General features: G+C 45.5%; 1 protein-coding gene across 1 annotated transcript in view; it reads left to right on the plus strand.

Annotated features, from left to right (window-relative positions):
* Positions 1 to 829: 829 nt before the first annotated feature.
* Positions 830 to 25,910, plus strand: part of sars2 (seryl-tRNA synthetase 2, mitochondrial) — a 40,348-nt gene continuing 15,267 nt past the window's right edge. Inside the window, 7 exon segments of the mRNA XM_087983927.1 lie at positions 830 to 1,123; positions 4,713 to 4,808; positions 5,711 to 5,740; positions 7,869 to 8,009; positions 11,564 to 11,618; positions 13,779 to 13,842; positions 25,854 to 25,910. The exon segment at positions 25,854 to 25,910 is cut by the window's right edge and continues 49 nt beyond it. Of these exon segments, the coding sequence (XP_087840053.1) occupies positions 830 to 1,123; positions 4,713 to 4,808; positions 5,711 to 5,740; positions 7,869 to 8,009; positions 11,564 to 11,618; positions 13,779 to 13,842; positions 25,854 to 25,910 (737 nt within the window).

The raw sequence follows: 25,910 nt of genomic DNA on the forward strand, positions 1-25,910 counted from the left end.
AAGAGGTTTGCTTATGATGTTAAAAATTGTAAGCGTCTTCAAAAGAGTAGGTAGGGAGAAATTGTTTCTGTCCTCAGAAGAATCAATAACACTAAGACACCGACTTAAAGCGATTGAAGAACAGCCAGAGGAAGGAGTGGAGACAGATACAACATTTAAAAGGCATCTGGGTGGGAACATGATTCGGAAAGGTTTAGAGGGATATGGGCCAAAGGCTGGTAAATGATGAGATTAATTTAGGATATCTGGTCACAATGGATAAGGGGATCAAAGGTTACAGGAGAAAGCAGGAGTATGGGTTTGAGAAATTTAACAGCTATGATTGAATAGCAGTGCAGACTCGATAGGCTGAACAGCCTAATTTCTGCTCTTGTGGTCTTATGGACAAGTTGGACTGAAGGGTCTGTTTCCATACTGTATATCTCTATGACTCTATAATTCTAGAGTGATCTAGAATGCACTGTCAGAACAAGGTGTATTCAATAAGGCATTCTAAAGAGAAATAATTATCAGAAGAGAAACAAAAAATTGCATGGCTGGGGAACAGGCACAGAGTTGAGTTACTCTTAGAGAGCTAGCATGGACATGATGGGCTGAATGGTCTCTTTTGGTGCTGTAAGCATTCTGTAGTTCAGTGATATCAATATTTTTTCCCATAGTATTTGGAAACCAATACGTTAAAAAGGTTTGGAGACCTTAAACAAGATATTTAGCATTAAATATCCACTACAGGATTCTTTCTTGCTGGAGTCTGCTGGAAGGGGGCATTACAAACAGACCCGCCCATTCTATTGCGTCATCGCGTTACGTGCGGTCAAAGGTTAGCAAGATGGCGGCGCCCTGGTGCAAGCGGCTGCTCCAGGGATGGGTCTTCTTTTCGGGCCTCGTCCCCCGGGCCTTGAGTAGCCGGAGCCGTGCGGTTGCTGCCCGGTGGCAGGACCCCGGCCGCTGCCCCTTTTTCCGGGCCTACTGCCGCAGGAGCAGCCTATATGACCATGTGAGGGATGGCTATTCTGACAGGCCCCAGCTGGACATGGGGCGGGTCTGCAGCAATACCCAGGCGGTGCTGGATAATGTGCGGAATCGCAAGGGCGAGCTGACCGGGGACGATGTGGCTGACATCGTGAGTTCACCCCGTATCCTTAACCATCCCCACTAGCTGGATGAGTATATGAATAGGACAGGTTTATGGACCAAATGCCGGCAAATAGGACTAAATTACTGTAATGTAGGATATCTGGTCAGCATGAACAAGCCTGGAAGGGTCTGTCTCCGTGCTGTACATCTCTATGATTGAGATGGCAGAGCAGGTTCAACAGTCTGAATGGCCTGCTCCTGTCCCGAGGAGGACAGTATAGACAGGATAGATAAACCATGATACATGGTTTATACCATAACGTGATTAGATTAGATTACAGTGTGGAAACAGGCCCTTCGGCCCAACAAGTCCACACCGACCCGCCGAAGCGAAACCCACCCATACCCCTACATTTACCCCTTACCCAACACTACGGGCAATTTAGCATGGCCAATTCACCTGACCCTGCACAGGAGGGAGGAGTCCACAGTCCAAAGATGTGCGGGTCAGGTGAATTGGCTATGCTAAATTGCCCGTAGTGTTAGGTTAAAGGGGTAAATGTGGGGGTATGGGTGGGTTGCGCTTCGGCGGGTCGGTGTGGACTTGTTGGGCCGAAGGGCCTGTTTCCACACTGTAAGTAATCTAAGTAATCTAATCTAATCTAATCTAATCTTTGTGATGTGGGAGGAAACCGGAGCACCCGGAGGAAACCCACGCAGACACGGGGAGAACGTGCAAACTCCACACAGTCAGTCGCCTGAGGCGGGAATTGAACCCCGGTCTCTGGCGCTGTGAGGCAGCAGTGCTAACCACTGTGCCACCGTGCCGCCCACATGATATACCATGACAGCAGACCTTCTGCAAAGAGTAGGCGCAAGTATGTATTTGTCGGACCGCAGGATCAGTTTCTGTACCGTTCATGTCTATGACCCCCTGCAACACCATCCAAACAGTACTAGGTCTCAGGGCCACGCAGACGTTGCTGGAGAAACTCAGCAGGTCGGCCGACTTCTGTGAAGAGAGAAAGTGGGATTAACGTTTCAAGTTGAGTGACTCTTCTGCAGACCTTTGAGTAGAGGAGTTGGGACATCGTGTTGAGGTTGTACAGCACGTTGGTGAGGCCTTATGTGGAGTACTGGGTTCAGTTCTGGTCACCGTGTTACAGGAAGGATAAACTGGAGAGGATTCAGGATGTTGCTGGGAATGAAGGGTTTGAGATATAAAAATAGACTGGAAAGCCTGGGACGACTAACACTGGAATGTAAGAGGTTGAGGGATGACCTTATTGAGGTTAATAAAATAATGAGGGGTATAGATAAAGTGAATAGCATGGTTTTTTTCTATAGAGTGAGGGAGTTCAAAACTAGGGGGCATATTTTTAAGATGAGAGGAGGAAGACTTAAAAAGGACCTGATGGGCAACTTTTTCACACAGGGTGGTTTGTGTGTGGAATGAACAGCCAGAGAAAGTGGTGCATGCAAATATAGTACAATGTTTAAAAGACATTTAGCTAAGTTCATGCATAGGAACGGGTTTGGAGGGATATGAGCCAGTCAGGTGCATGGGACTAGTTTAGTTTGGGAACATGGTTGTCGTGAATTGGTAGGACCGAAGGAACTGTTCCCTTGCTGTATTACTGAAATTGATAGCAGTTAAGAAAAAGTGATATTTATGCTGATGTGAGGGAGGGGAAGGAGTGAGCAGATAGGTGGAGGAACCCAGAGAAAGAGAAAAGGGTTGGTACAGAAAAGGATTGTTAATAGTAAGCAAGGGAAGACGAGTTGTTAGTTGGTGATAATTGGAGCGATGAGCAATTGAAAATGGGTTGGCTGAACTGAAAGTCAACCATTTCATGACAATGGTTGAGGTGGGTAATAGACAAGGGAAAGAGTTTGTGCTCTGAAATAGTTAAACTTGTTGATCTTCCAGTATTTGGATGGTTCCACCTCTCTCAAATCTTCCACTCATTGTCAGACTTCTTTCTGTTTTCATTCAATTTTGCTGCTTAGGTCAGCATTTGTTACTCCTGGATGTAGGTTTGTTCGCTGAGCTGGAAGGTTCGTTTTCAGATGTTTTGTCACCATACTAAGTAGCATCTTCACTGAGCCTCTGGATGAAGCCCTGGTGGTATAGATTGCTTTCTATTTATCTGTTTGAGTTTCTTTGAGTTGGTGATGTCACTTTCTGTGGTGACATCATTTTCTATAGTGATGTCATTTCCTGTTTCTATTTTCTAAGGGGTGGTAAATGAGATCCAAGTCAATATATCTGTTGATTAATTTTCCAGTTGGAATGCCCATGCTTCTACACCACCAGTGCTTCATTCTGAGGCTCACTTGCCTAGATGGTGATGAAACATCTGAAAACGAACCTTCCAGCTCAGCGAGCAAACCTACATCGAGAACCTCAACCTGAGCTACAAATCTTCTCAAAATTTATTACTCCTCCCTAATTGTCCCTTGACAAGGTGGTAATGAGTTACTTTCTTGATCTGCTGCAGTTTGTTTTGGTGCACGCACAGTGCTGTTGAGGAGGGAATTCCAAGACTTTGATTTGATTTATTATAGTCACATGTACCCAAGTACAGTGAAAACCTTTACATAGAACATAGAACATAGAAGAATACAGCGCAGTACAGGCCCTTTGGCCCTCGATGTTGCGCCGATCCAAGCCCACCTAACCTATACTAACCCACTATCCTCCATATACCTATCCAATGCTCGCTTAAATGCCCATAAAGAGGGAGAGTCCACCACTGCTACTGGCAGGGCATTCCATGAACTTACGACTCGCTGAGTGAAGAACCTACCCCTAACTTCAGTCCTATATCTACCCCCTCTTAATTTAAAGCTATGCCCCCTTGTAATACCCGACTCCATACGCGGGAAAAGGTTCACACTGTCAACCCTATCTAACCCCCAATCATCTTGTACACCTCAATCAAGTCACCCCTAAACCTTCTTTTCTCTAATGAAACCAGCCCCAAGTGTCTCAGTCTTTCCTCATACGATCTTCCTTCCATACCAGGCAACATCCTGGTAAACCTCCTCTGCACCCGTTCCAGTGCCTCCACATCCTTCCTATAGTATGGCGACCAAAACTGCACACAATATTCCAGATGCGGCCGCACCAGAGTCTTATACAACTGCATCATGACCTCAGGACTCCGGAATTCAATTCCTCTACCAATAAAAGCCAGTACGCCATATGCCTTCCTCACCGCACTATTTACCTGGGTGGCAGCGAGCAGTACAGGCAGATCATAGTAAGCAATGATATACTGATCATAGGGTGCTTAGACAGAGGCATCCAAGTTACACTGCATAGGAGGTGCACGAAGAAAGATCGACATCCCTCAGACCTGTAGGTAAATTTAAAAGAACATTATTAGTGATTTTTACAGACTTAGAATTTTAGTTTAAAAGTGTGGAATGCTTATAAGAAATATTAGAATAAGATCTGCTGTAGGGAGGTCGCAAGGAGTCGCCCGGTTTTGGTGCCACCTTGAATCCAAGTTTTACCCACCCCAGTAAAGGAACAGTGATATATTTCCAACCCAGATAGAAAAGCTAGTAAAACTGGTGAATGAGACATACTGATCTGAATTTTGTTTTCAATTATTCCCTCCCAATAGGTCGCTACGTGGAAACAATTGGTGAAAACAAAGGCGGAAATCGAGAAATTAGAAAATGAGAAAAATAATATTAGTGATTCAGTTAAGGCCCTCCTGGTGAGTTAAAAGATCTTTTTACATTTCAAGTAACCACAATGAGTGTCTCAAAGTGCTTGACAAACAATGAAGTGTTTTTCTGAAATGTTGTCATTTGTACTGCAGTAAGTAAAGCCGATTTGTGCAACGCAGGCCCCCGTAAGTAGCAACACGGCAATAACCAGCTTATCTTTGTTTTCCTGACAAGGGATAAGTATTGGTCAGGACACACAGCGGATAATTCCCCATACCTTCTTTGAGAATTAGTGCCGTGTGATGTTTAACATCCTCCAGAGAAGGCCTCAATTTAGAGTCTCCTGTGTGGGGCCGCATCTCTGGCTTTGCAGCACTGTCTCAGTACTCCAATGGAGTGTCAGCCTTGAATTTTGTTCTTGGGTACTGGAATGGAACTTGAACCCAGAACTTACAGACTCAAGGTAACAGTGTCCTCAGTTGTGCTACAATTGGTGGCTGTAGCCAATGAGCAAGTTCTGAAGTATGAGCACTGTTGGAAGCATGGTAGCAAGTTTGATCACAGTAAGCTCCCCCGGATAGATTTTGTTTAAGCAATAATTATTAACTTAATCTGGGTGAGCACCCCTGTTCATCTTTCAAATGCACAATTGTGAAAAATTACATTGGAGTGAGAGAGTATTGAATGTCAGCATTGATTCTGAAGCCACGTCTCTAGAGTAGGGCTTGAACCTGACTCTGAGGCAACTTTATTCACCGATCAGAGGATGTACACTCCTATTGAGTAAACAGAGGCATTACCTGTGTGTTGAGTCCAATGATGGCTTTCTACGTGTATCAGATGGAGGTGAGTCTCTCACTCTTGCCCCAGCAATGTACAAGTAAATATGGTTAATTCTTTCTTTTAAGAAATGTGCACCATTTCTGATTGGTTGGTTTATTGTTTGCAGGACAAGCACAACAAAGAAACCCTTCAGTCTGTAAGTACTGTCTCTGTTGTCTGCTATCCAGAGAGGGAGTGGGTCTGGTAATTACCAATGCAAGGTTGTACATCGAAAAGGAGCCTTTTTGGTTCTTTCTCCTGCACTTGTATCATTCTTCGCTTCAACTGAAATTCTTTACTGTCCTGTGAGTGGCTAAATATCCTACATAGAAGAGGTCACGCTGAATATGGGTAAAGAATAATCAAATCCTCTCATTACAACTCATCCAGCTTGGCCATCAGAGTTTTGACAAGGTTATGATTCCCGTCGCGACCAAGAATTTTCATTTAAAATAAAAAGGTCCAGGTTCATGACACCAAGTAGCAAAGGATAGAATAGTGGGGGCTAGTTTTTATTTTCAGTGAGGAACTGCATTTTATACACTTCCCACTCTAACAGTAAGTAAAAGTGGATACACACAGCTGCTCCCTCAATTAATATCCACCTTTTAATTGATACACAGTTAACACAGATGGCCATTCTGCTCCAAATTTATACTGGGCTATCTCTATCGTTTATTCCAAATAATGGTAATTTTGTGAAGGAGCAGAGGCAATTGGTATATAATTTGCTGCACACCAAGTGGAGTACAAGCCAAATGGTCTGGCCTCTAAGTTAATGCCAGTCGAATGGGGTCAGGACTCGCACGAGGAGAAAGTGAGGACTGCAGATGCTGGAGGTCAGAGTCGAGAGCATGGTGCTGGAAAAGCACAGCAAGTCAAGCAGCATCAGGAGAATCGACGTTTCGGAAAAAAGCCTTCATCAGGAATTGCACACGTTGGGCACACACTGTCAATGCATTCCACTGTAGCCATCTCATCAAGCTAACCAACCAAATGGCATGTGTCACACTACATAACTTTAAAAGAAGGAATTAGATACATTTTCACTGGGAGGAAATTGCAGGGCAAGGCTTGTGTGCAATTCTGCCTTCCTTGCTATAGAAAGGATGTTGTGAAACTTGATTTGGAGATGGCGGTGTTTGACTGGGGTGGACAAAGTTAAAAATCACGCAACAGCAGGTTATAGTCCAAAAGGTTTATTTGGAAGTACCAGCTTTCGGAGCCCTGCTCCTTCACCAGCTGGTTGTGGAGTATAAGATTATAAGACAGAATTTATAGCAGAAGGGTTACAGTTTCATGGAGCTGTAATCATATATTTAAAAAATGAAAGACTTAATCTAAATTTGTTTAATGTATATGACATTAACCCTTATGCTATAAATTCTGTGTCTTATGATCTTATTCTCCACAACCACCTGATGAAGGAGCAGCACTCCGAGAGCTAGTACTTCCAAATAAACCTGTTGGACTATAACCTGGTGTTGCGTGATTTTTAACGTTGTGAAACTTGAAAGGGTTCAGAAAAGACCTACAGGGATGTTGCCAGGATTAGAGGGTTTGAGCTATAGGGAGCGGCTGAATAGGCTGGGGCTGTTTTCCCTGGAGCGTCAGAGGCGGAGGGCTGACTTTACAGAGGTTTATAAAATCATGAGGGGCATGGATAGGGTAAATAGACAAGGTCTTTTCCCCAAGGTAAAGGAGTCCCAAACCTAAAGGACATAGGTTTAAGGTGAGAGGGGAAAGATTTAAAATGAACCTGAGGGGCAATTTTTAAACAGAGGGTGGTACGTGTATAGAATGAGCTGCCAGAGGAAGTGGTGGAGGCTGGTACAATTGCAATATTTTAGAAGACAGCTGGAGATGAATAGGAAGGGTTTGGAGGGATATGGGCCAAGTGCTAGCAAACTGGACTAGATTAATTTAGGATATCTGGTCGGCATGGACGAATTGGAGCAAAGGGTCTATTTCTGTGCTGTACATCTGTATGACTCTATGCCACTCTGTTGCTACCACACTGGGAAAACCAAACTAGAATCTTGTGCTGAGACATCAGGAGTGGAACTTGAACTCTCCGTGAATCCGAGGTGCAACTGCTATTCACTGAGCTATGACTAATACTGTAAAGGGATGAATTCAGTACATCAAGTGTAACTTGATTGTTTTGTCTGAATTTGACGAGTAAGGTTCGGTGACTTGTTAAAAGGATTATCAAGGTGATGGAGATTGCTGGAAAGCAGGGAATGATTTTAGAGCTCTTTTGTTTTTAAAAATGTCTAAAACAGCATCCTGATTTCTCAAGACTGCGAAACCGAGGGAAGGAAATTCGCCTGGAATTAAATTTTCTTTATAATCAAGAGAGCCAGCTGGATGAACAATTCTATCTAAAGGCCTTGAAGCTGCCCAACTGGACTCATCCAAGTGTGGTAAAAAAAAAAGTTCCTTTTTGTGTAAAGTGTGCGCGTCCCTTCTCCCATCTCCCCATCCCTCCTTTTCTGTTTCTCCAATTCATGCTTTCTTCCCCCTCCCTCCCGCCCTATCACTTTTACTCTCCGCCTCTTTTCTCTGTCTCCAATCTGTGATTCTGGTTTGATCATAATTATTTCAGCAAGGGCAGTCGTGCCTTCAACTAGCTGCCTACTAAGCTCTGAAATTCTCTCTCCATGTCTGTCTGCCTGCCTGTCTCCTCCCCTTGGGATGTTTCTTAAAATCTACCTCTTCGATCATGCATTTGTTCATCTGGTCTGATATTTCCCTGTGCGGCTCCGTATCAACAATGCTTTTACTGGCATCACTCTTGTTAAGAGCAGCACAGCAGCTCACACTGCTGCCTCACGGCGCCAGGCACCTGGGTTCAGTTCCAGCCTTGGGCGACTGTCTGTGTGGAGTTTGCACATTCTCCCCGAGTCTGCGTGGGTTTCCTCCGGGTGCTCTGGTTTCCTCTCACCGGTTAGTTGGATTTGCCGTGCTAAATCACCCATGGTGCCCAAGGATGTACGGGTTAGGTGGGTTAGTCGCGGTAAATGCAAATGCTCTTTGGAGGGTCAGTATAAACTTGATGGGCCAAAAAGCTTCTATCTGCATTGTAAGGATCCTATGATTCTAAGACCATTAAGATGCTCAATTATGTTAAAGGTGCTATATAAATGCAGGCCACCTTTTCTCTCCCGGCCCCTCATTTTCTTCTCTCTGTCTGTCTCTCTCTCTCTCTTTTACCCTTGTCCATCTCTCACGCTCTCCTGCAGTCTTTCCCTGCACTCTTGGTCTGTGCTTGCATTCTCTTTGCCCACTTATCCCCCACTCTTCTCTGACTCAGGTTTCTGTCTCTTAATTGACTCTGCAAACATGGCGGCAGAGTTGGGTCTCTGTGCTCCACGTCTAGAGTGTGAAACTCTCGAGTCTCAACTTCTCGGGAGTTTTCAGTCTACTTTCTGTTGTTTCTTTTTATAAACATGCAACCATTACCATTTTAAAAAAAAAGTTGTTTGGTCAGATTACTGGTGGTAAAGGCTTCAGCCTAAAGGCGTTGTTGTTCCTTATCTGTTGACCCAACCTGGCACATCAAGCCTGCAAAGGATTTGATTGGAAACAGCATGTGGAATGTCAGTCCCTTTGCCCCATCCCCCTCTCTGCTGCTGACATTTGCACAGGATAAGGCAGTTGGTACTTCAAAGGGTCAACTGACATCATGGAACATGAATCACAAAAAGTTGGTTTGCAGATGTAGCGCGTAAATCCAGAGGGTTGTGAATCTGTGCAATTCCCTGCCCAGTGAAGCAGTTGAGGCTTCCTCCTTGAATGTTTTTTAAGGCAAAGTTAGATGGATTTTTGAACAGTAAAGGAATTCCGGGTTATAGTGAGCAGGCAGGTAGGTGGAGCTGAGTCCATGATAAAGATCAGCCATGATCTTACTGAATGGGGGGGACAGGCTCAAGGGGGCCAGATGGCTCCTATTACTTATGGAATAAGCTCCATCCATCAGGATAGAAAGGATTATGTTCCTGGGGCGAGCTAACCTAAATGTTTTTGTGTGTTGCAGTACAAGGTCCATGTAGTTTAGTGATTTGTACTTGCACTTAAGTCGAGCCCTGATGCCTCACAAGAAGTCGTTATGTATCTCAGATGTGGCGTAGTCAGCTGTTGGGTATTATGCAATGAACTTCCACTGTTTATCAATATTAAATCTGTCTTCTGCAGATGATTATCCTTTCCCATGTGGTAATAGTCACTTAGACTAATGCCAATGGTTGCAGAAGGATTGGTTGCAGTGAATCTAGACATACTCGTAAAATCCCTACAGAGTGAAAGCAGGCCATTCAGCCCATCACATCCACACTGAACCTCAGAGCAGCCCCTACCCTATCCCTGGAACCCAGCACTTACCATGACGGATCCACCTAACCTGCACATCCCTGGTCACTATGGGACAACTTAGCATGACCAATTCACCCTAACCTGCGCATCCCTGGTCACTATGGGACAACTTAGCATGACCAATTCATCCTAACCTGCGCATCCCTGGTCACTATGGGACAACTTAGTATGACCAATTCACCTAACCTGCACATCTTTGGATTGTGGCAGGAAACCGGAGGATACCCACACAGACACGGGAAGAATGTGCAAAAACCACACAGACACTCACCTGAGGCTGGACTCGAACCCAGGTCCTTGGCACTGTGAGGCAGCAGTACTAACCACTTGAGCCACTATGCTGCCCTACCCAAGGCATCCCAGATGGTCCAGATAAATGCCACTCCTTTCATTCTCAATGCTCGGAGCTTAAAACCTACAAACACTTTATTGAAACAGGAGTTGGAAAAGCTCAGCTGGTCGGGCAGCATCCGGGGAGAGAGAAATTAGAGTTAACATTTCAGGTCCAGTGACCCTTCCTCAGAACTGACCCAAAACGTTCACTGATTTCTCACCACGTTTTATGTTTAATGTTTCTGATATCCAGCATCTACAGTTGTTTAGTTTTTAAACTTTCCACTGACTTGCAATTCTCCACGCTGACGAGACATGGATTTCACTGTGTATCAAATTGTGCTACATGTGTACAAACGATAGATTGTTCTTGTATGAAGCTAACTGCAGTATTCAATGTTGCCCTCCCTGATTCAATCCAGTATTGCAGCCACACAACATGGGAAGCCTGCTTTCTTCAGTTTGCTACTTTTGGGTAACGCAGTTGGCAGGATGTTGGCATTCTGGTAACGTCACCTCACCGATAATCGGAAGGCTGATGCTGTGGAGACCTGGGTTTAAATCCCAGCACTCCGGCTGGTGGAATTAGAGTTCAACTAATCAAGCATGGGTTTAAAGCCAGTCTTAGTAAACAGTGACCGTGAGAGCTAATATTGATTGTGATAAAAATAAAACCATTGTGTATGACTTGACGACCAATCGCTTTTTAGGGTAGAGTCCTTACTGGGTCTGATCTGCAAGTAACTCCAGTGGTTGACTTTTAATGGTTTTCTGCAATAGCAAGATGTCCATTTATGGGTAGTTGGGGATGGGCTATTCTTGTCAGTGATGTCCACGTCCCATGGACGAATAAAGGCGGCTCAGTGGTTAGCACTGCTGCCTCACTGCGCCAGGGACCTGGGTTTGATTCCAGCCTCGGGCAACTGTCTGGGTGGAGTTTGCACATTCTCCCCGTGTCTGTGTGGGTTTCCTCCCACAGTCCAAAAGGTGTGCAGGTCAGGGTGAATTGGCCATGCTAAATTGCCCATAGTGTTAGGTGCAATAGTCAGGGGTAAATATAAGGTAGGGGAATGGGTCTGGGTGGGTTACTTTTCGGAGCGTCGGTGTGGACTTGTTGGGCCAAAGGGCCTGTTCCCATACTGTAGGGAATCAAATCAAATCTAATCTAAAAGGTAAAAACAAGCACCAAATCCACCCAATTACCACCCACCTCTGTCTGATTCAGGTCAGTTTCTGTCCAGCCTTACCTGATCCCTGTTTCTCTTTTCTTCAGCCTGTAGGTGATGAGAGCCAGGCTCATGTGGTTGAAATCGTTGGTGATAAGCCAGGTGAGAATCTTCCATGATCGATAGCCACAGCATAGAGAATGTACCTCACAATGCACACACTTGTGCATTTCTGTAGCATCCTTTAACACCATGATCTGTCCCGTGGAACGTTATCAATCAAGCAGAATTTGAATCGCCCAAGCACATATTGGATGAGCAGAACTTGGACAAAGGTGTAGGTTTACACCTTAAATGAATAAAACAGTTTAGAGAGGGCGCTTGAGAGCTTACAGCTCAGACCGAAAGTGGCGTCTGTCAGTGACGGAATGTTTAAAATCAGGGCTGCTTGATGAGCAGAAGCAGAAATCTCTGAGGGATGTGGGGCTGCAGGATATTACGGTCACGGGGAAGGCTGGGGGATTTGAAATAGAGGATGAACATTCAAAAATCTGCCTGACAGTCAGCCAGTAAGGGTTAGCGAAAGTGCGACTGATGGGTAAATCGAGGCATGCGTAATGTCATCTTCTGATGGAATCTGAGGAAAATGATGACTTGTGTCCTCGATGGCGATTGTAGTCATGATGTGGAGGTGCCAGTGTTGGACTGGGGTGGACAGTCAGAAGTCCCATGACACCAGGGTATGGTCCAACCGTTTTATTTGCAATCACAAGCTTTCGGAGCGCTGCCCCTTTGTCAGGTGAAGACTCTGCAGCGCTTTGAAAGCTTGTGATTTCAATAAACCTCTTGGAGTATAACCTGGTGTCATGTGACTTCTGACTCCTTCATGATTGACAGTGGACCGCAGAAAAGCAAATGACAAGCAGACCCAAGTGTAGATTCGTGGTTACAAAGTGTAAAAAGTGCTGTAATCTGAAATACGTCACCAGTAAACACAAAAAAAGGGCTCCGGTACGAATTAGGATACGGGCAGCAGATTTTTGGATGACGTCCAAATTGATAGAGAAGTAGGTTTGACAACTCTAGTCTGAGTGACAGCAGCATGAGTGAGTTTCGAACTATTTTGTTTCTTGGAATAGCCTGAGATTCCCAAAATGTTGATTTTCAATTGCCCACAACAATTCCTGATGAAGGGCTTTTGCCCGAAACATCGATTTCCCTGCTCCTTGGGTGCTGTCTGACCTGCTGTGCTTTTCCAGTACCACACCCTCAACGCCACAACAATTTACAAGCAGCTCCTCAGAATAGAATTCTTCTGGCACTGGGGGTAATGTCCACTGCTCTCGGCTAGGGATCAAACTCCAGCCCAGGATTTGAATGCCAAGGAAGATGTATTCAGAATGTGCAAACCCTTCCAAAACAAGCCAATGGCTGGCGGTAAGAGTGGGAGAGATGCTTGCTCATTTCTGATCATGTGCCTTTGGGCTAGTTAGCTTAATGTCTGTCATTGGGAAGACTTTAGCCACAGTTCTTAAAGATAATGCAGTAAAGCAGTTAGAATCTTTCAAGGTATTCATGCAGAGTCAATATAATAGAATAGTATTCCTACAGTGTGTAAGCAGGCCGTTCGGCCCACCGAGTCCACACCAACCCTCCACCCAGATGCAATCCCTACCCTTCCACTGGCTCGCCCTCGCACCCTAGACACAGTGGGGCAATTTAGCATGGCCAATCCATCTAACTTGCACATCTTTGGTCTGTGGGAGGAAACCGGAGCAGCCAGAGGACATCCATGCAGACACTGGGGGGGGGAACATGCAAACTCCACACAGACAGTCACCCGAGGCTGGAGTCGAACCCAGGTCCCTGGCAGCTATGAGGCAGCAGCGCTAACCACTGAGCCACCGTGCCACCCATCTGCAAGGAAATCGTATTGAACCAATTTATTGAATCCTTTGAAGAAGCTCGGCACCATCCAGGATAAAGCAGCCCCCGCTTCATTGGCACCACATCCACTCCCTCCACCACCGACGCTCAGTAAGCAGCAGTATGTACCATCTACAAGATGTACTGCAGATATTCACCAAGGCTCCTCAGACAGCACCTTCCAAACCCACAAACACTTTCTTCTGGAAGTAGAATGGATGTTGGAGAATTTAGGTTACTGTTTCAAAATATGCAGTCGCCAGTCACACAGTGAAGAACATTGTGGTTAGTAATCCGACTGTTTGTGAGTGATGCTGGCGGAACAGCCAATACCAGAAAAGGCTTTAATTTGTGTCTAAAAAACACTGACTGTTCCCCTCTTTTGTTCTCTTCCAGTGTTTGATTTTAAACCCAAGGGCCATTTGCAAATTGGTGAAGACCTGGGCATTATCAGACAACGGTAAGACCATAAAACCACAGGACGCAGAGCAGGAATAGGCCATTCAGTCCATCGAGTCTGCTCCGTCATTTAGTGAGGTTGTGGCTGACCTAATGATCCTCAACTCCATTCTCATCCCCATGACCCTTGATTCCCTTCCTGATCTGACCACCTCGGCCTTGAATAAATTTCACAGCCCTCTGCAGTAAAGAATTACACCGAATCAGTACCCGCTGAGAAAAAGAATCCTCTTCTTTTCTGTTTTAACCCCTTATTCTGAGATGATACCCTCTAATCCTAAACTCTCTCACAAAGAGAAACAACTTCTCTGCATCTACCCTGTCAAGTCCCTCAACGATTTAGAACATAGAACATAGAAAAATACAGCGCAGTACAGGCCCTTTGGCCCTCGATGTTGCGCCGATCCAAGCCCACCTAACCTACACTAGCCCACTATCCTCCATATGCCTATCCAATGCCCGTTTAAATGCCCATAAAGAGGGAGAGTCCACCACTGCTACTGGCAGGGCATCCCATGAACTCACGACTCGCTGAGTAAAGAATCTACCCCTAACATCTGTCCTATACCTACCACCCCTTAATTTAAAGCTATGCCCCCTCGTAATAGCTGACTCCATACGTGGAAAAAGGTTCTCATGGTCAACCCTATCTAAACCCCTAATCATCTTATATGTTTCAATGTTCCTCTCATTCTTTGAAACTTGAATGAATACAGGCCCAACCTTCCTTCCATAAGAAAATCTCTCCATACCCAGGATGAATACAGTGATCCTTCTCTGAACTGCCTCAAACTGTAGACGACCTTTCCTTGGCCAAGGGACCAAAGCTCTTCATAATATTCTAGGTTCAGTCTAAACAGTTCCCATGTGTGGTTTTTTTAGCAAGACTTTCAAAAGATGAGATGTGTTCCAATTCCTTTTTTCTGTTAAACTGCAAAAGGGCATTGAAACATTCCTGTCTCCAGAAAACTTCAGTTGATTGACTGAAGATTAAAGACAGGATGATATTTGACTTGAATAGGATTTCTATGCAGGGTGAGGATTTACGGGGCGGCACAATGGCTCAATGGTTAGCACTGCTGCCTCACAGCATCAGGGACCCCAGGTTCGATTCCAGCGATTGTCTGGGTGGTGTTTCTCCCCATGTCTGCGTGGGTGTGCTCCAGTTTCCTCCCACAGTTAGGTGGGATTGGCTATGCTAAGTTGTCCCTTAGTGTGCAGGTTAGGTAGGTTAGCCATGGGAGATGTGGGGATAGGTTGGAGAGCTGGGTGGAATGCTGTTTGGAGGATTGGTGTAGACTCGATTGGCTGAATGGCCTGGTTCCAGCCTGTAGGGATTCTATATGCAGCATTTTGCACAAAGGTATGGGACATGAATGGATTTATTTCATACGTTACAAATACATGAGGTTGTGCTACTGAAATTGCAGCTGGTCATATTGAACAGAGAGTCGATTTAATCCTGTCTGTTTGAGGCCTGAATCCTGAAACTGGGCTTGAGTGCCATAGATTCCACGGTTCCTGCTGGTGTCTCTCTTTATGTGATCTGTCAATGTTGCACCTTAGCAAATTGGACCAAGATGATGAAAGAAGATTAAACCAGGACTGGTCACTATAAGGTAGCAGTTGTACAACGTTTAATTGGTTCCCTCGAATTGCTGGTGAGCTGCTGTTTATCTGCAGCATGTTTCTGGTCTGGGTTCACACAGTTAATGAATACACCTTCCTCAGCCAACCCGGCCTGGAGCTTTGGGCTCGGAGAAAGGATCTTGTACAGTAAAGACGCTACTTTCAAATGTACTTAATTGGCAGGCAAATTTGTGAAAGGTGTTGGACAAAACGTCTGTCTGTGTCTGTCTCTGTGCCCCCGTCTGCCAGCAACCCCCCCCTCCATCTACCCCTCCTGGGATTTCAGGTGAGGGCAAGTTTAAGTAATAGGAAGGGTTGGGAAGCAGATGTGGCAAGTGGCAAAAGAATGGTGACAGGAGGGGGGAGAAACCTTTCTGTGCAGAGAGTGATTCAGATCTAAAATGGTGTGTGTGAGGGAGTGTGTGGTCAGGTGAGCCTTTCAAAAGGATATTGCATAAATGTCCAAAGGAAGACGCTATGCAGGGCCAAGGGGACAGGAACTGGGGGTTGATGGAACTGGCTTTTCCAGCACCGACATGACCAGCCCAATGGCCTCCATTAGCACTGTAGCTATTCCGTGAGTTTATTATGTGTGTTGCCTTTCATGGGCAACCAGCCACTCGGAACCTGACAGTCTGCACTGGTGCATGAGAAAGAGCAACTGTACCATCACCCAGAAACCAGAGGCTTCCTTGGGTGGGCGAGAGGAGGCGAGATAATCAGTGAAAATAACCCAAGCCTTTTATTGTGGAGTGGGTGAATTGTTCGCGGTCTGCTGAAGCTGTATTAGATCAGTTAGAGCCACTTCAAACACTCCTGTTGCGGTCTAATTAAATTCAAGAGTTGCTTGACTGTGATTACTGACTGAATCTCTAGGGAGGCTGTAAGATAGATGAATGACAAAGATTTAGGATGCTTTTATCAGCTGGAGACTAATTGCTTCACTTGTTTAGCTACTTGTGAGTGGGTTTTTCTGACATAATAAAGAATCATTCAGCCCTCAAAGGCTGCACTCTCTGAGTGGGATGGGCTCCTTTACAGAGAGAACCTTGGATGTTTATTTTGTTTAAAAACTGTAACGTACGTTGTATGAGCCCTGTCTCCACACGGAAAGCGAGGCAGATTTTCATTTACAGCTTTGACGAAACGTCAGCTCTCTTCTCTCGTTACAGATGCTGCCAGACCTGCTGAGATTTTCCAGCATTTTCTCTTTTGGTTTCATTTACATAACTCTTTGTGCCTCATGTCAATTCACCTGAAAACGATGAATCACATTTTGGCTGAGGCCCCTCCCCCGGTGTGTGTGACCCTACTGGGGCTGAGGCCCCTCCCCTGGTATGTTACCAAACTGGAATTGAAGCACAAACTGCTGGAGAAACTCAGTATGTCTGGAGAAACTCACTAACGGCTGGGGGCAGCCTCTCTGTAGATCGGCCTGCATTTCGATGCCATTCCCAGCGTCAACGTTCGGTTTCGGGAGTCACTGCCGCACTCTGATGTAGGAGGGCGATGCAGAGGCAACGCAGTACAAGGGACTGTAGCAAGCCGCTGGATTTCTGTGATATATTCACAAACCCTCCTGTCTGCTGTAGTCTTCTGCAATCTTTCTCCATTTAAACAAAGTCCTGCTCCTCTCACTGAAGTGCACAAGGACATTTCCGCATGTTTATGTTCCACCTGCTAGGTTTTTACCCCCTCGTGGAACCCGGCCTATACCCCTCTGCAGACTGTTATCCTCACCACTTGCCTTCCCACTTATGTTTTGTGCCGTCTACATACTTAAGACAGCATGTTCACTTTCCTCAACCAAGTCTCTTCGCAAATAGACCTGTGGCACTCAACTAGTTACAGGTTACCACCTGGAAAGTGCTCCTTTTTCTTTCCCCAATTCTTTATCTTCTATTAGTTACCTAGTTGTCTATCCTCTTCACCCAGATGCCAAAGGCTCTTGTCTTGATTAGTAAGCGAATGTGCAGCACCTTTTATTGAAAGTGTTTTGAAAATCCAAAAGTTTAACACTTGTTTCTCCTTTATCTACCTTCTTCTTAGCCTCCTGACAAATTCGAATAAGTTTCCCAATAATGATTTGACCTTTTGTGAAGCTGTGCTGAATCTACTTGGAGTCAGGGGAGTGATAGCCCAGAGACCCCAGTAATGTTATGGCGACCTGGGCTTGAATCCCCACACAGCAGATGGTGAACTATTAATTCAATGAGAAATCTGGAAGTTAAGGTCTAATGATGGCTGTGAATCCATTGTTGATTGTCAGAAAAACCCCATATGGTTCAGCTATTGCCATCCTTACCCGATCTGGACTGCATGTGACTCCAGATCCACAACACAGACTCTTAACTGCCCTCTGGGCAAATAGGGACGAGCTGGTGATGCCCTCATCCCATGAATGATTTTGAAAAAACAGCATGAAAACAGACACTTTGGTCCAACTAGTCCATGCTGACCATAATCCCAAACTAAACTCGTCCCTCCTGCCTGCTCCTGGTCCATATCCCTCCAAACCTTTCCCATTCCTGTACTTATCCAAGTGTCTTTTAAACATTGTAACTATAGCCACATCCACCACTTCCTCTGGAATTTCATTCCACACATGAGCCACGATGTGGTTTTTTTAAAAAAATGCCCCTCGTCTTTTTTAAAATCTTTCTCCTCTCACCTTAAAAATGTGCCCCCTTATCTTGAAATCCCCCACCCTAGGGAAAAGACACCCGCCTATACCCCTCATGATTTTACAAACCACTGTAAGGTTGCTAAGACCCCTCCGGATCCTTTTCAATCTTTCTCCTCTCACATTTTAAAAAAGGCCCCCTAGTTTTGAACTCTATTCATCTTTTCCGTGCCCCTCGGAGTTTATAAGGTCACCCCTCAACCTCCTACACCGCAGTGAAACAAGTCTCGGCCTATCCGGCCTCTCCCCATAACTCAAACCCTCCAGTCCCAATCAATCAGACTTGTTTGTATTGGGTATTACTAAATGCCCACCTGTTGGATCCTTTATGATGGACACAAAAGTCCTCAATGACAGATGTTAGGCTGCCTTGCTTTTAGTAACTTGTTTATTGCCTTGATTCCTTTATAATTAATGGTGCGACGCTGGCAGGTTTCCAATACTCCGGGACTTTTCCTGAATCACAGAAGCGTGCGATGCAGAAAGAGGCCATTCAGCCCATCGTATCTGTACTAGTTTGTTACAAGCCGCATTACCTGCTACTTTCCCCAAATCCTTGCACGTTATTTTTATACAAATAATCTATCAATGCCCTCTTGAATCTAAAGTCCCTTGTAAGATTCCTGCCAGTGCATTCACGATCTCTATAACTAGTTCCTTTAAAATCTTAGGTTCCACAGCGTTGATCGGCCTATGGCCGGTTAGCTCCCCTTGTAGATTTTTTCCTCTAGTGATCATTATGTTTATTTCTCATTGTTAATTCCCCAGCCTCATTCTCAAAGAAGTATAGGTTAATTTTGTTCACCAAAGACACTGCAGGTCTCCTAATTCAGAGATTGGGGTGGGTAGAGTTACAACATTTAAAAGGCATTTGGAGGAGTTCACGGAGAGGAAAGTTTTAGAGATGACACCAGAATTTGTGGTACAGTGGACAGTGAGAAAGGTTATCTAAAGATTGCAAAGAGGTCTTGATTTATTGGCTGAGGAGAGGCAGATGGAGTTTCATTTCAATGAATGCATGGTATTGCATTTTGGGAAAACAATCAAGGGCTGGACTTACACAGTGAATGGTAGGGCCCAGGGATTCTTTTTTTAATTCGTTCACGGAATGAGGGCATCGCTGGCCAGGCAGCTTTTATTGCCCAGAGGGCAGTTAAGAGTCAACCCCATTGCTGTGGGTCTGGAGTCACGCATAGGTCAGACCAGGTAAGGATGACAGATTCCTTCCCTAAAGGACATTAGTGAACCAAATGAGTTTTTCTGACAATCAGCAATGGATTCCTGGTTATCACAGACTCTTAATTCCAATTATTTATTGAATTCAAATTGCAAATTGCTGCCATGGCGGGATTTGAACCCAGGACCCCAGAACATTACCTGGGTCTTTGGGTTAAGAGTCCAGTGATAATACCACTTGTAGTGTAGAACAGAGAGGTCAATGGGTTCAGGTACATAATTCTTTGAAATGTGCGTCACAGGTAGACAGGATAGTTAAGAAGGCTTGCCTTCATTGCTCAGCATAGGTGTTAGGGCGACATTTTGAGATTCAACAAGAGGTTGGTGAGGCCTCTTGAGGGGTGAAGTTATTGAGGTTTATAAAACCATGAGGAGAATGGATAAGGTGATTGACCCAGGTCTTTTCCCTCGAGTGGGAGAGTTCAAAACTAGGGGCACATTTTTAAGGTGAGAGGATAAAGATTTTAAAAGGACATGGGGGCAATCTTTTTTACGCAGTGAATGGTTTGTGTGAGGAATGACCTTCCAGAGGATGTGGTGGATGTGGGTACGGTTGCAATGTTGAAAAGACTTTTGGATAGGTCCATGAATAGGAAATGTTTGGAGGGATATGGGCCAGGAGCAGGCAGGAGGGACTAGTTTAGTTTGGGATTATGGTCAGTGTGGACCAGAGGGTCTGTTTCCATGCTGTATGATTCTATTTAAAACCCATTCTGCTGTATCTTAGTCCAATATGGCCAACAGCTGATTTGGTTTTGGGTGTCTGACTTTAAGCTCTGGTTAAATTGCATGCAGACCATTGGCTGTCCCAACACAGGTGTAGCATGACCTGCCAGTAAATGCTTTTTCAACAATGAATCTCTCTCTCCCTGTCCCTTGTAGACATTGTATTGTTTGGGCTGCTGTTTCTTTCTTTCCGTCAATTGTCAAACAGCCGAGGGAAGAAATGTGATGCGTGCCCCTGGGCTCACTTGTTGTCTCTCCCAGTCTCTCTGACAGCTCTGTCCCTTGCTCTCACTTCTTTACCATCTGCCCCCTGCCTCGGGCTGACTACAGCACGCAATTTAAAATGCCCCTGCAGTTAAGCAGCCGGTTAGCAGCTTTCAACACCAAAGGTCTTTTGTTTTTCCGAGACAACGGCTTGCTCTTCAGGCAAAGCCTTGGGACAGCTTCCTAACACGATGCATTTGCTGCTCTCGGAGGGAGGGGGGAGTGGGGAAGCAGTTCCCTAGCAGCCACAAGGTGGCACTGTCTCCCTTCCTTGTGATGGCCCACATTGTCTGGCCTTTGCTTCAGCCAACCCCCCCCACTGGGTTTGCAGGTGCCCCAGGTCTTGCCCCACATCACCGATCCTCACAAGCAGAGGCTGACTGTGATGGCGGACGGGCTATTCGCACGTAGAAGTCATCGCAACCGATTAGTGCACATCATGCAACGGGAGCGGGTTAGAGTCGTACAGCACAGAAACGGGCCCTTCGGCCCAACTCGTCCCTGCCAACCAGGGTTTCCTAAATTGCCCTGGGTGGGGGCAGCTCCAACAACACTCCAGATGCTCAGCACCATCAAGGAAATAGCAGCCCCATTTGATTGGCACCACATCCACAAACATCCACTCCCTCCACCACCGACGCTCAGTAGCAGCAGTGTGTAACATCTACAAGATGCACTGCGGAAATTCACCAAAGATCCTCAGGCAGCACCTTCCAAACTCACGGCCACTTCCATCTAAAAGGACAAGGGCAGCAGATACGTGGGAACACCACTCCCTGCAAGTTCCCCTCCACTCGCCATCCTGACTTGGAAATATATCACTGTTCCTCCAGTGTCGCTGGGTCAGAATCCTGGAATTCCAACCCTCAGGGCATTGTGGGTCAACCCACAGCAGGGGGACTGCAGCGGTTCCAGAGGGCAGCTCACCCCCACCTTCTCAAGGGGCAACTAGGCACGGGCAATAAATGCTGGCTGAGTCGGCGATGCCCACATCCCACAGGTGGATAAAAAAGAATTCGTTTGAGCACAGGCAAATGGGACTACGTCCCTCTAAATGTCTCCTGTTCACATACCCATCCAAATGTGTTTTAAATGATATAATTGTACTCGCCTCCAACATTTCCTCTGGCAGGGGGCTTGATGGCTATCACCTTGTGTTGAACCTCAGGAGATGGGAGGGATATTAAATGAAAATTTCATGTCCATTTTTACTGTGGAGAAAGAAATGGCGGCTAGAGGGCTCAAGGAACTAAATATTGATGTTTTGAAAACAGTTCACATCACAGAAGAGGAAGTGCTGGAGATCTTAGAATCAAAGGTGGATAAATCTCCAGGACCTGATTGAGGACGTTTCCAGGACATTGTGGGAAGCTAGGGAGGAAATTGCGAGGCCCCTAGCAAATATATCTGTACTATCTATAACCCTGGGTGAGGTGCCAGAGGACTGGAGGGTGCCTAATGGTGTGAAAGGATGTAAGGAGAAGCTTGGGAACTATAGGCCAGAGAGCCTGAATTTGATTTTGGGTAAGTTGCTGGAGGTGATTCTGAAAGGTGCTTTTGGAAAGGCAAGGAACGCTTAGGGATAGTCAGCATAGTTGTGTGCAAGGGAAATGGTGTCTCTTAAACTTCATGGAGTTTTGTTTTGAGGAAATAACCTAGAGGATTCATGAGAGCAATTATTTACTTGGACTTTTGTAAAACTTGGATGAAGTTCTGCATGGTAGACGAATTAGTAAAGATAGATCACATGGGATTCAGGGGGACCTTGCCAATTGGGTAGCTTCATAGCAGGAAACCGAGTGGTGATGGAGGATTGCTTTTTGGACTAGAGGCCTGTGACCAGTGGTGTTCCACAGGGATCGGTGCTGAGTCCACTTTTGTTTGGTGTTTATCTAAATGATTTAGATGAGAATATAGAAAGCATATTAGTAAGTTTGTGGATGATACCAATATTGGTGGTATAATAGACAGTGAAAAAGTCTATCTAACATTACAAATGCATCTTGATCTATTGGGCCAATGGGCTGAGTAGTGGCAGATGGAGTTTAATTTGGATAAATGCGAGGTGCTGCATTATGGTAAAACAAACAGGAGGAAGGACTTGTACAATTAAAAATAGTGCCTTCAATGTTGTAGATTAGAGACACCCAGGGATTCAGGTACATAATTCTTTGAAGTTTGCATCACACATCAACAGGGAGAAAAGTGAGGACTGCAGATGCTGGAGATCAGAGTTGAGAATGTGGTGCTGGAAAAGCACAGCCAGTCAGGCAGCATCTGGGGAGCATATATAGAAGGCGGTTAGCATGCTCGTCTTCGTTGCTCAGATGATTAAATATGGGAGCGGGTTGAGGTTGTACAGGACGTTGGTGAAGTCTTTTCTGGAGTACTGTGTCCAGTTCTGGTCTCCCTGTTGTAGGGAGGATGTTATTAAACTGGAAAGGGTTCAGAAGAGATTTACCAGGATGTTACCAAGAATGAAGGGTTTGAGTTATAAGGAAAGACTGGTTAGGTTGGGACTTTTTTGACTGGAATGTCCGAGGTTGAGGGGTAACCTTTTATAGTGGTTTATAAACGGGTTTTGAGAAGATTTGTAGCTCAGGTTGAGGTTCTGGATGTAGGTTTGCTCGCTGAGCTGGAAGGTTCATTTCCAGACATTTCGTCACCATACTAGGTAACCTTTTCAGTGGGCCTCTGGATGAAGCACTGCTGATGATTTCTGCTTTCTATTTCTATGTTTTGGGTCTCTTTGGGTTGGTGATGTCACTTCCTGTGGTGATGTCATTTCCTTTCTTATTCTCAGGGGGTGGTAGATGGGGTCTGATTCGATGCGTTTGTCGATAGAGTTCCGGTTGGAATGCCATGTTTCTAGGAATTCTCGTGCGTGTCTCTGTTTGGCTTGTCCTAGCATGGATGTGTTGTCTCAGTCGAAGTGGTGTCCTTCCTTATCTGTACGTAAGGATATGTATGTATGTGAGAGAGGGTCATGTTTTCTGGCTGGTTGATGTTCATGTATCCTGGTGGCTAGTTTTCTACCTGTTTGTCCAATGTAGTTACAGTTCTTGCAAGGTATTTTAGAAATGACATTGGTTTTGTTTGTCGTCTGTATGGGGTCTTTCAAGTTCATTAGCTGCTGTTTTAGTGTGTTGGTGGGTTTGTGGGCTACCATGATGCCAAGGGGTCTGAGTAGTATGGCAGTCATTTCCGAGATGCCTTTGATGTAGGGGAGCGCGGCTAGGATTTCTGGACGTGTTTTGTCTGCTTGTTTGGGATTGTTGCTGAGAAATCTGCGGACTGTGTTCATTGGGTGCCCATTCTTTTTGCTCTGCATAGTTCCTCTGTGCCGCAGTGTGTTGGCTTATAGAAATAATATTCTGATGCAGATTCATTTGTGGATGTTGGGATGATTGCTTCTGTAGTTCAATATTTGGTCCATATGTGGTGTTTTCTTGTAGATTTATAGAGGTTTATAAAATCATGAGTATCAACAAAGTTAATCGTCAGTGTCTTTTCCCTAAAGTGGGGGATTTCAAGACTCAGGAGCACATTTTTAAGGTGAGAGGAGAAATATTTAAAAAGGACGAGGGGTAATGTTTTTACACGAGAGTGGATGGTGTGTGGAATGAAGTTCTAGATGAAGTGGTAGATGTGGGTGGAGTTACAATGTCTAACAGATATTTGGATGAATAGGAAAGGTTTGAAGGGATTTGGGAGAAGCAAGTTTTGAAATGTTTTGTAGCTCAGGTTGAGGTTCTCGATGTAGGTTTGCTCCCTGAGTTGGAAGGTTTGTTTTCAGACGTTTCGTCACCATACTAGGTAATGTGTTCAGTGGGACGCCGAATGAAACACCGATGGTGTAGCCCGCATTTTATTTATATGTTTGAGTTTCCTTGGGACCCAAGGAAATATAAATATAAAGTGGGCTACACCACCGGTGCTTCATTCGGGGGCTCACTGAAGATGTTACCTAGTATGGTGATGAAACGTGTGAAAACAAACCTTCCAGGTCAGTGAGCAAACCTACATCCAGGGTATGAGAGAAGTTGGAATGATGGTTGGCATGGACTGGTTGGACCGAAAGGTCTCTTTCCGTGCTGTATGACTCTATCCTGTTTTATGTTTTTCTTAAAGCTCAGTCTGTGACTACCAGTGAACATCTCTCTGAATCCAGTCTCAGGGATCCAATCCCAGGATTGATGCTGGGCTCACACGCTGGATGTGTATCAGCAGTGGAAGGATCTATGCCATTGGCAGCTCCATTCAAATAGCAAGAGGCCATTCAGCCCCCTTGGACCAGTTCAGCCATTCTGTTCGATCATGGTGGATATTTTTCTGAACTATTTTCAACCGCTTTTATTCCGTAACCCTCATCCCCTTAGCCAACAAAAGTCGATCAATCTCAGCCTTAAACCTTTCAGCTAACGTCCAGTCTGTACAGTTGCTGGTAGAGATTGTTCTGGATTTCATGACGTTTGTGTTAGGGAGTGCTGGCTGATGTCACCCTCCATGCTGGTATGCTGCTCACTGTCTGAGGAGACGGTGGTATCATGGCCGTGCCACCTGGCCAGCTATCCAGAGGCTCAGGCTAATGCCAGGGGGAGTGGGTTCAAGTCCCACCTCAGCAACTGTCAAAACTCACTCTGTTCTCTAATGCCCATGAAGGAGCGAAATCCACCAACGCTACCCAGTCTGGCCTACAGATCCTTCCACTGCTGATACGCATCCACTGTGAGCCCAGCATTAATGCTGGGACTGGATTCAGAGTCACGTTCACTGGTAGTTGCAGACTGAGCTTTAAGAAAAACACGAAACAGAATAAAGTCATACTGCATGACTCCAGACCCACAGTGACGTGGTTACCCATTGCAAGGACTGAGCATGGTCTCAGTTCAGGGAGGAAGAGGGATGACATTCGGATGCTGGGTCTCGCAGTGATGGGATACCCACGCCCTATAAAAGAATCGAGCAAAGTAAAACTGTAGCAGCCTGATTGTCAGGCGTAGCCCTGTTGTTGTTTTTCTCTCTCTCTCCCTTGTTTTCTGTCTATCTCCATTAGTCCTTCTCTCTTTCCCCCTCTCTCTTTGTGATCTCTCTCGCTCTCTTTCTATCTCCCTCACCCCATCTGTCTCTCTTCTTCCCCCCCCCCACCAAACCCTCCACACACACTGGTCTCTGACACCACCACACCCCCCACAACCCCGTTTATTTTGCTTGCTCTCACTCTCTGTCCTCTCGTCTCACTCCCCCCAACCCTGCACCCCTGGCCTCTGTGTTCCTCTCGATCTCCCTTGTTTTCACTATTTCCCTTATTTTCTCTATCTCATCCTCCCTACCACCACCAGCAGAGGAGGCAGTTTCTCTATTTGAAATACTTCAGTTCTTCTGTTCAGTTGCAGTTGTAAATATTGATTAAAGGGAAACTGTTGCTGATTTCTGGCGTTAGGCTGAACCTGCCTGCTTCTTCTCCTTGCTAGGCGACTCTCTCACATTTCTGGTCATCGATCGTACTATTTACATGGAGCAGGCAGTGA

This window comes from Chiloscyllium plagiosum, unplaced genomic scaffold, assembly GCF_037043375.1.
Source record: "Chiloscyllium plagiosum isolate Xiang-an unplaced genomic scaffold, Cpla_swu_hap1 HiC_scaffold_47, whole genome shotgun sequence".
Lineage (NCBI taxonomy): Eukaryota > Metazoa > Chordata > Chondrichthyes > Orectolobiformes > Hemiscylliidae > Chiloscyllium > Chiloscyllium plagiosum.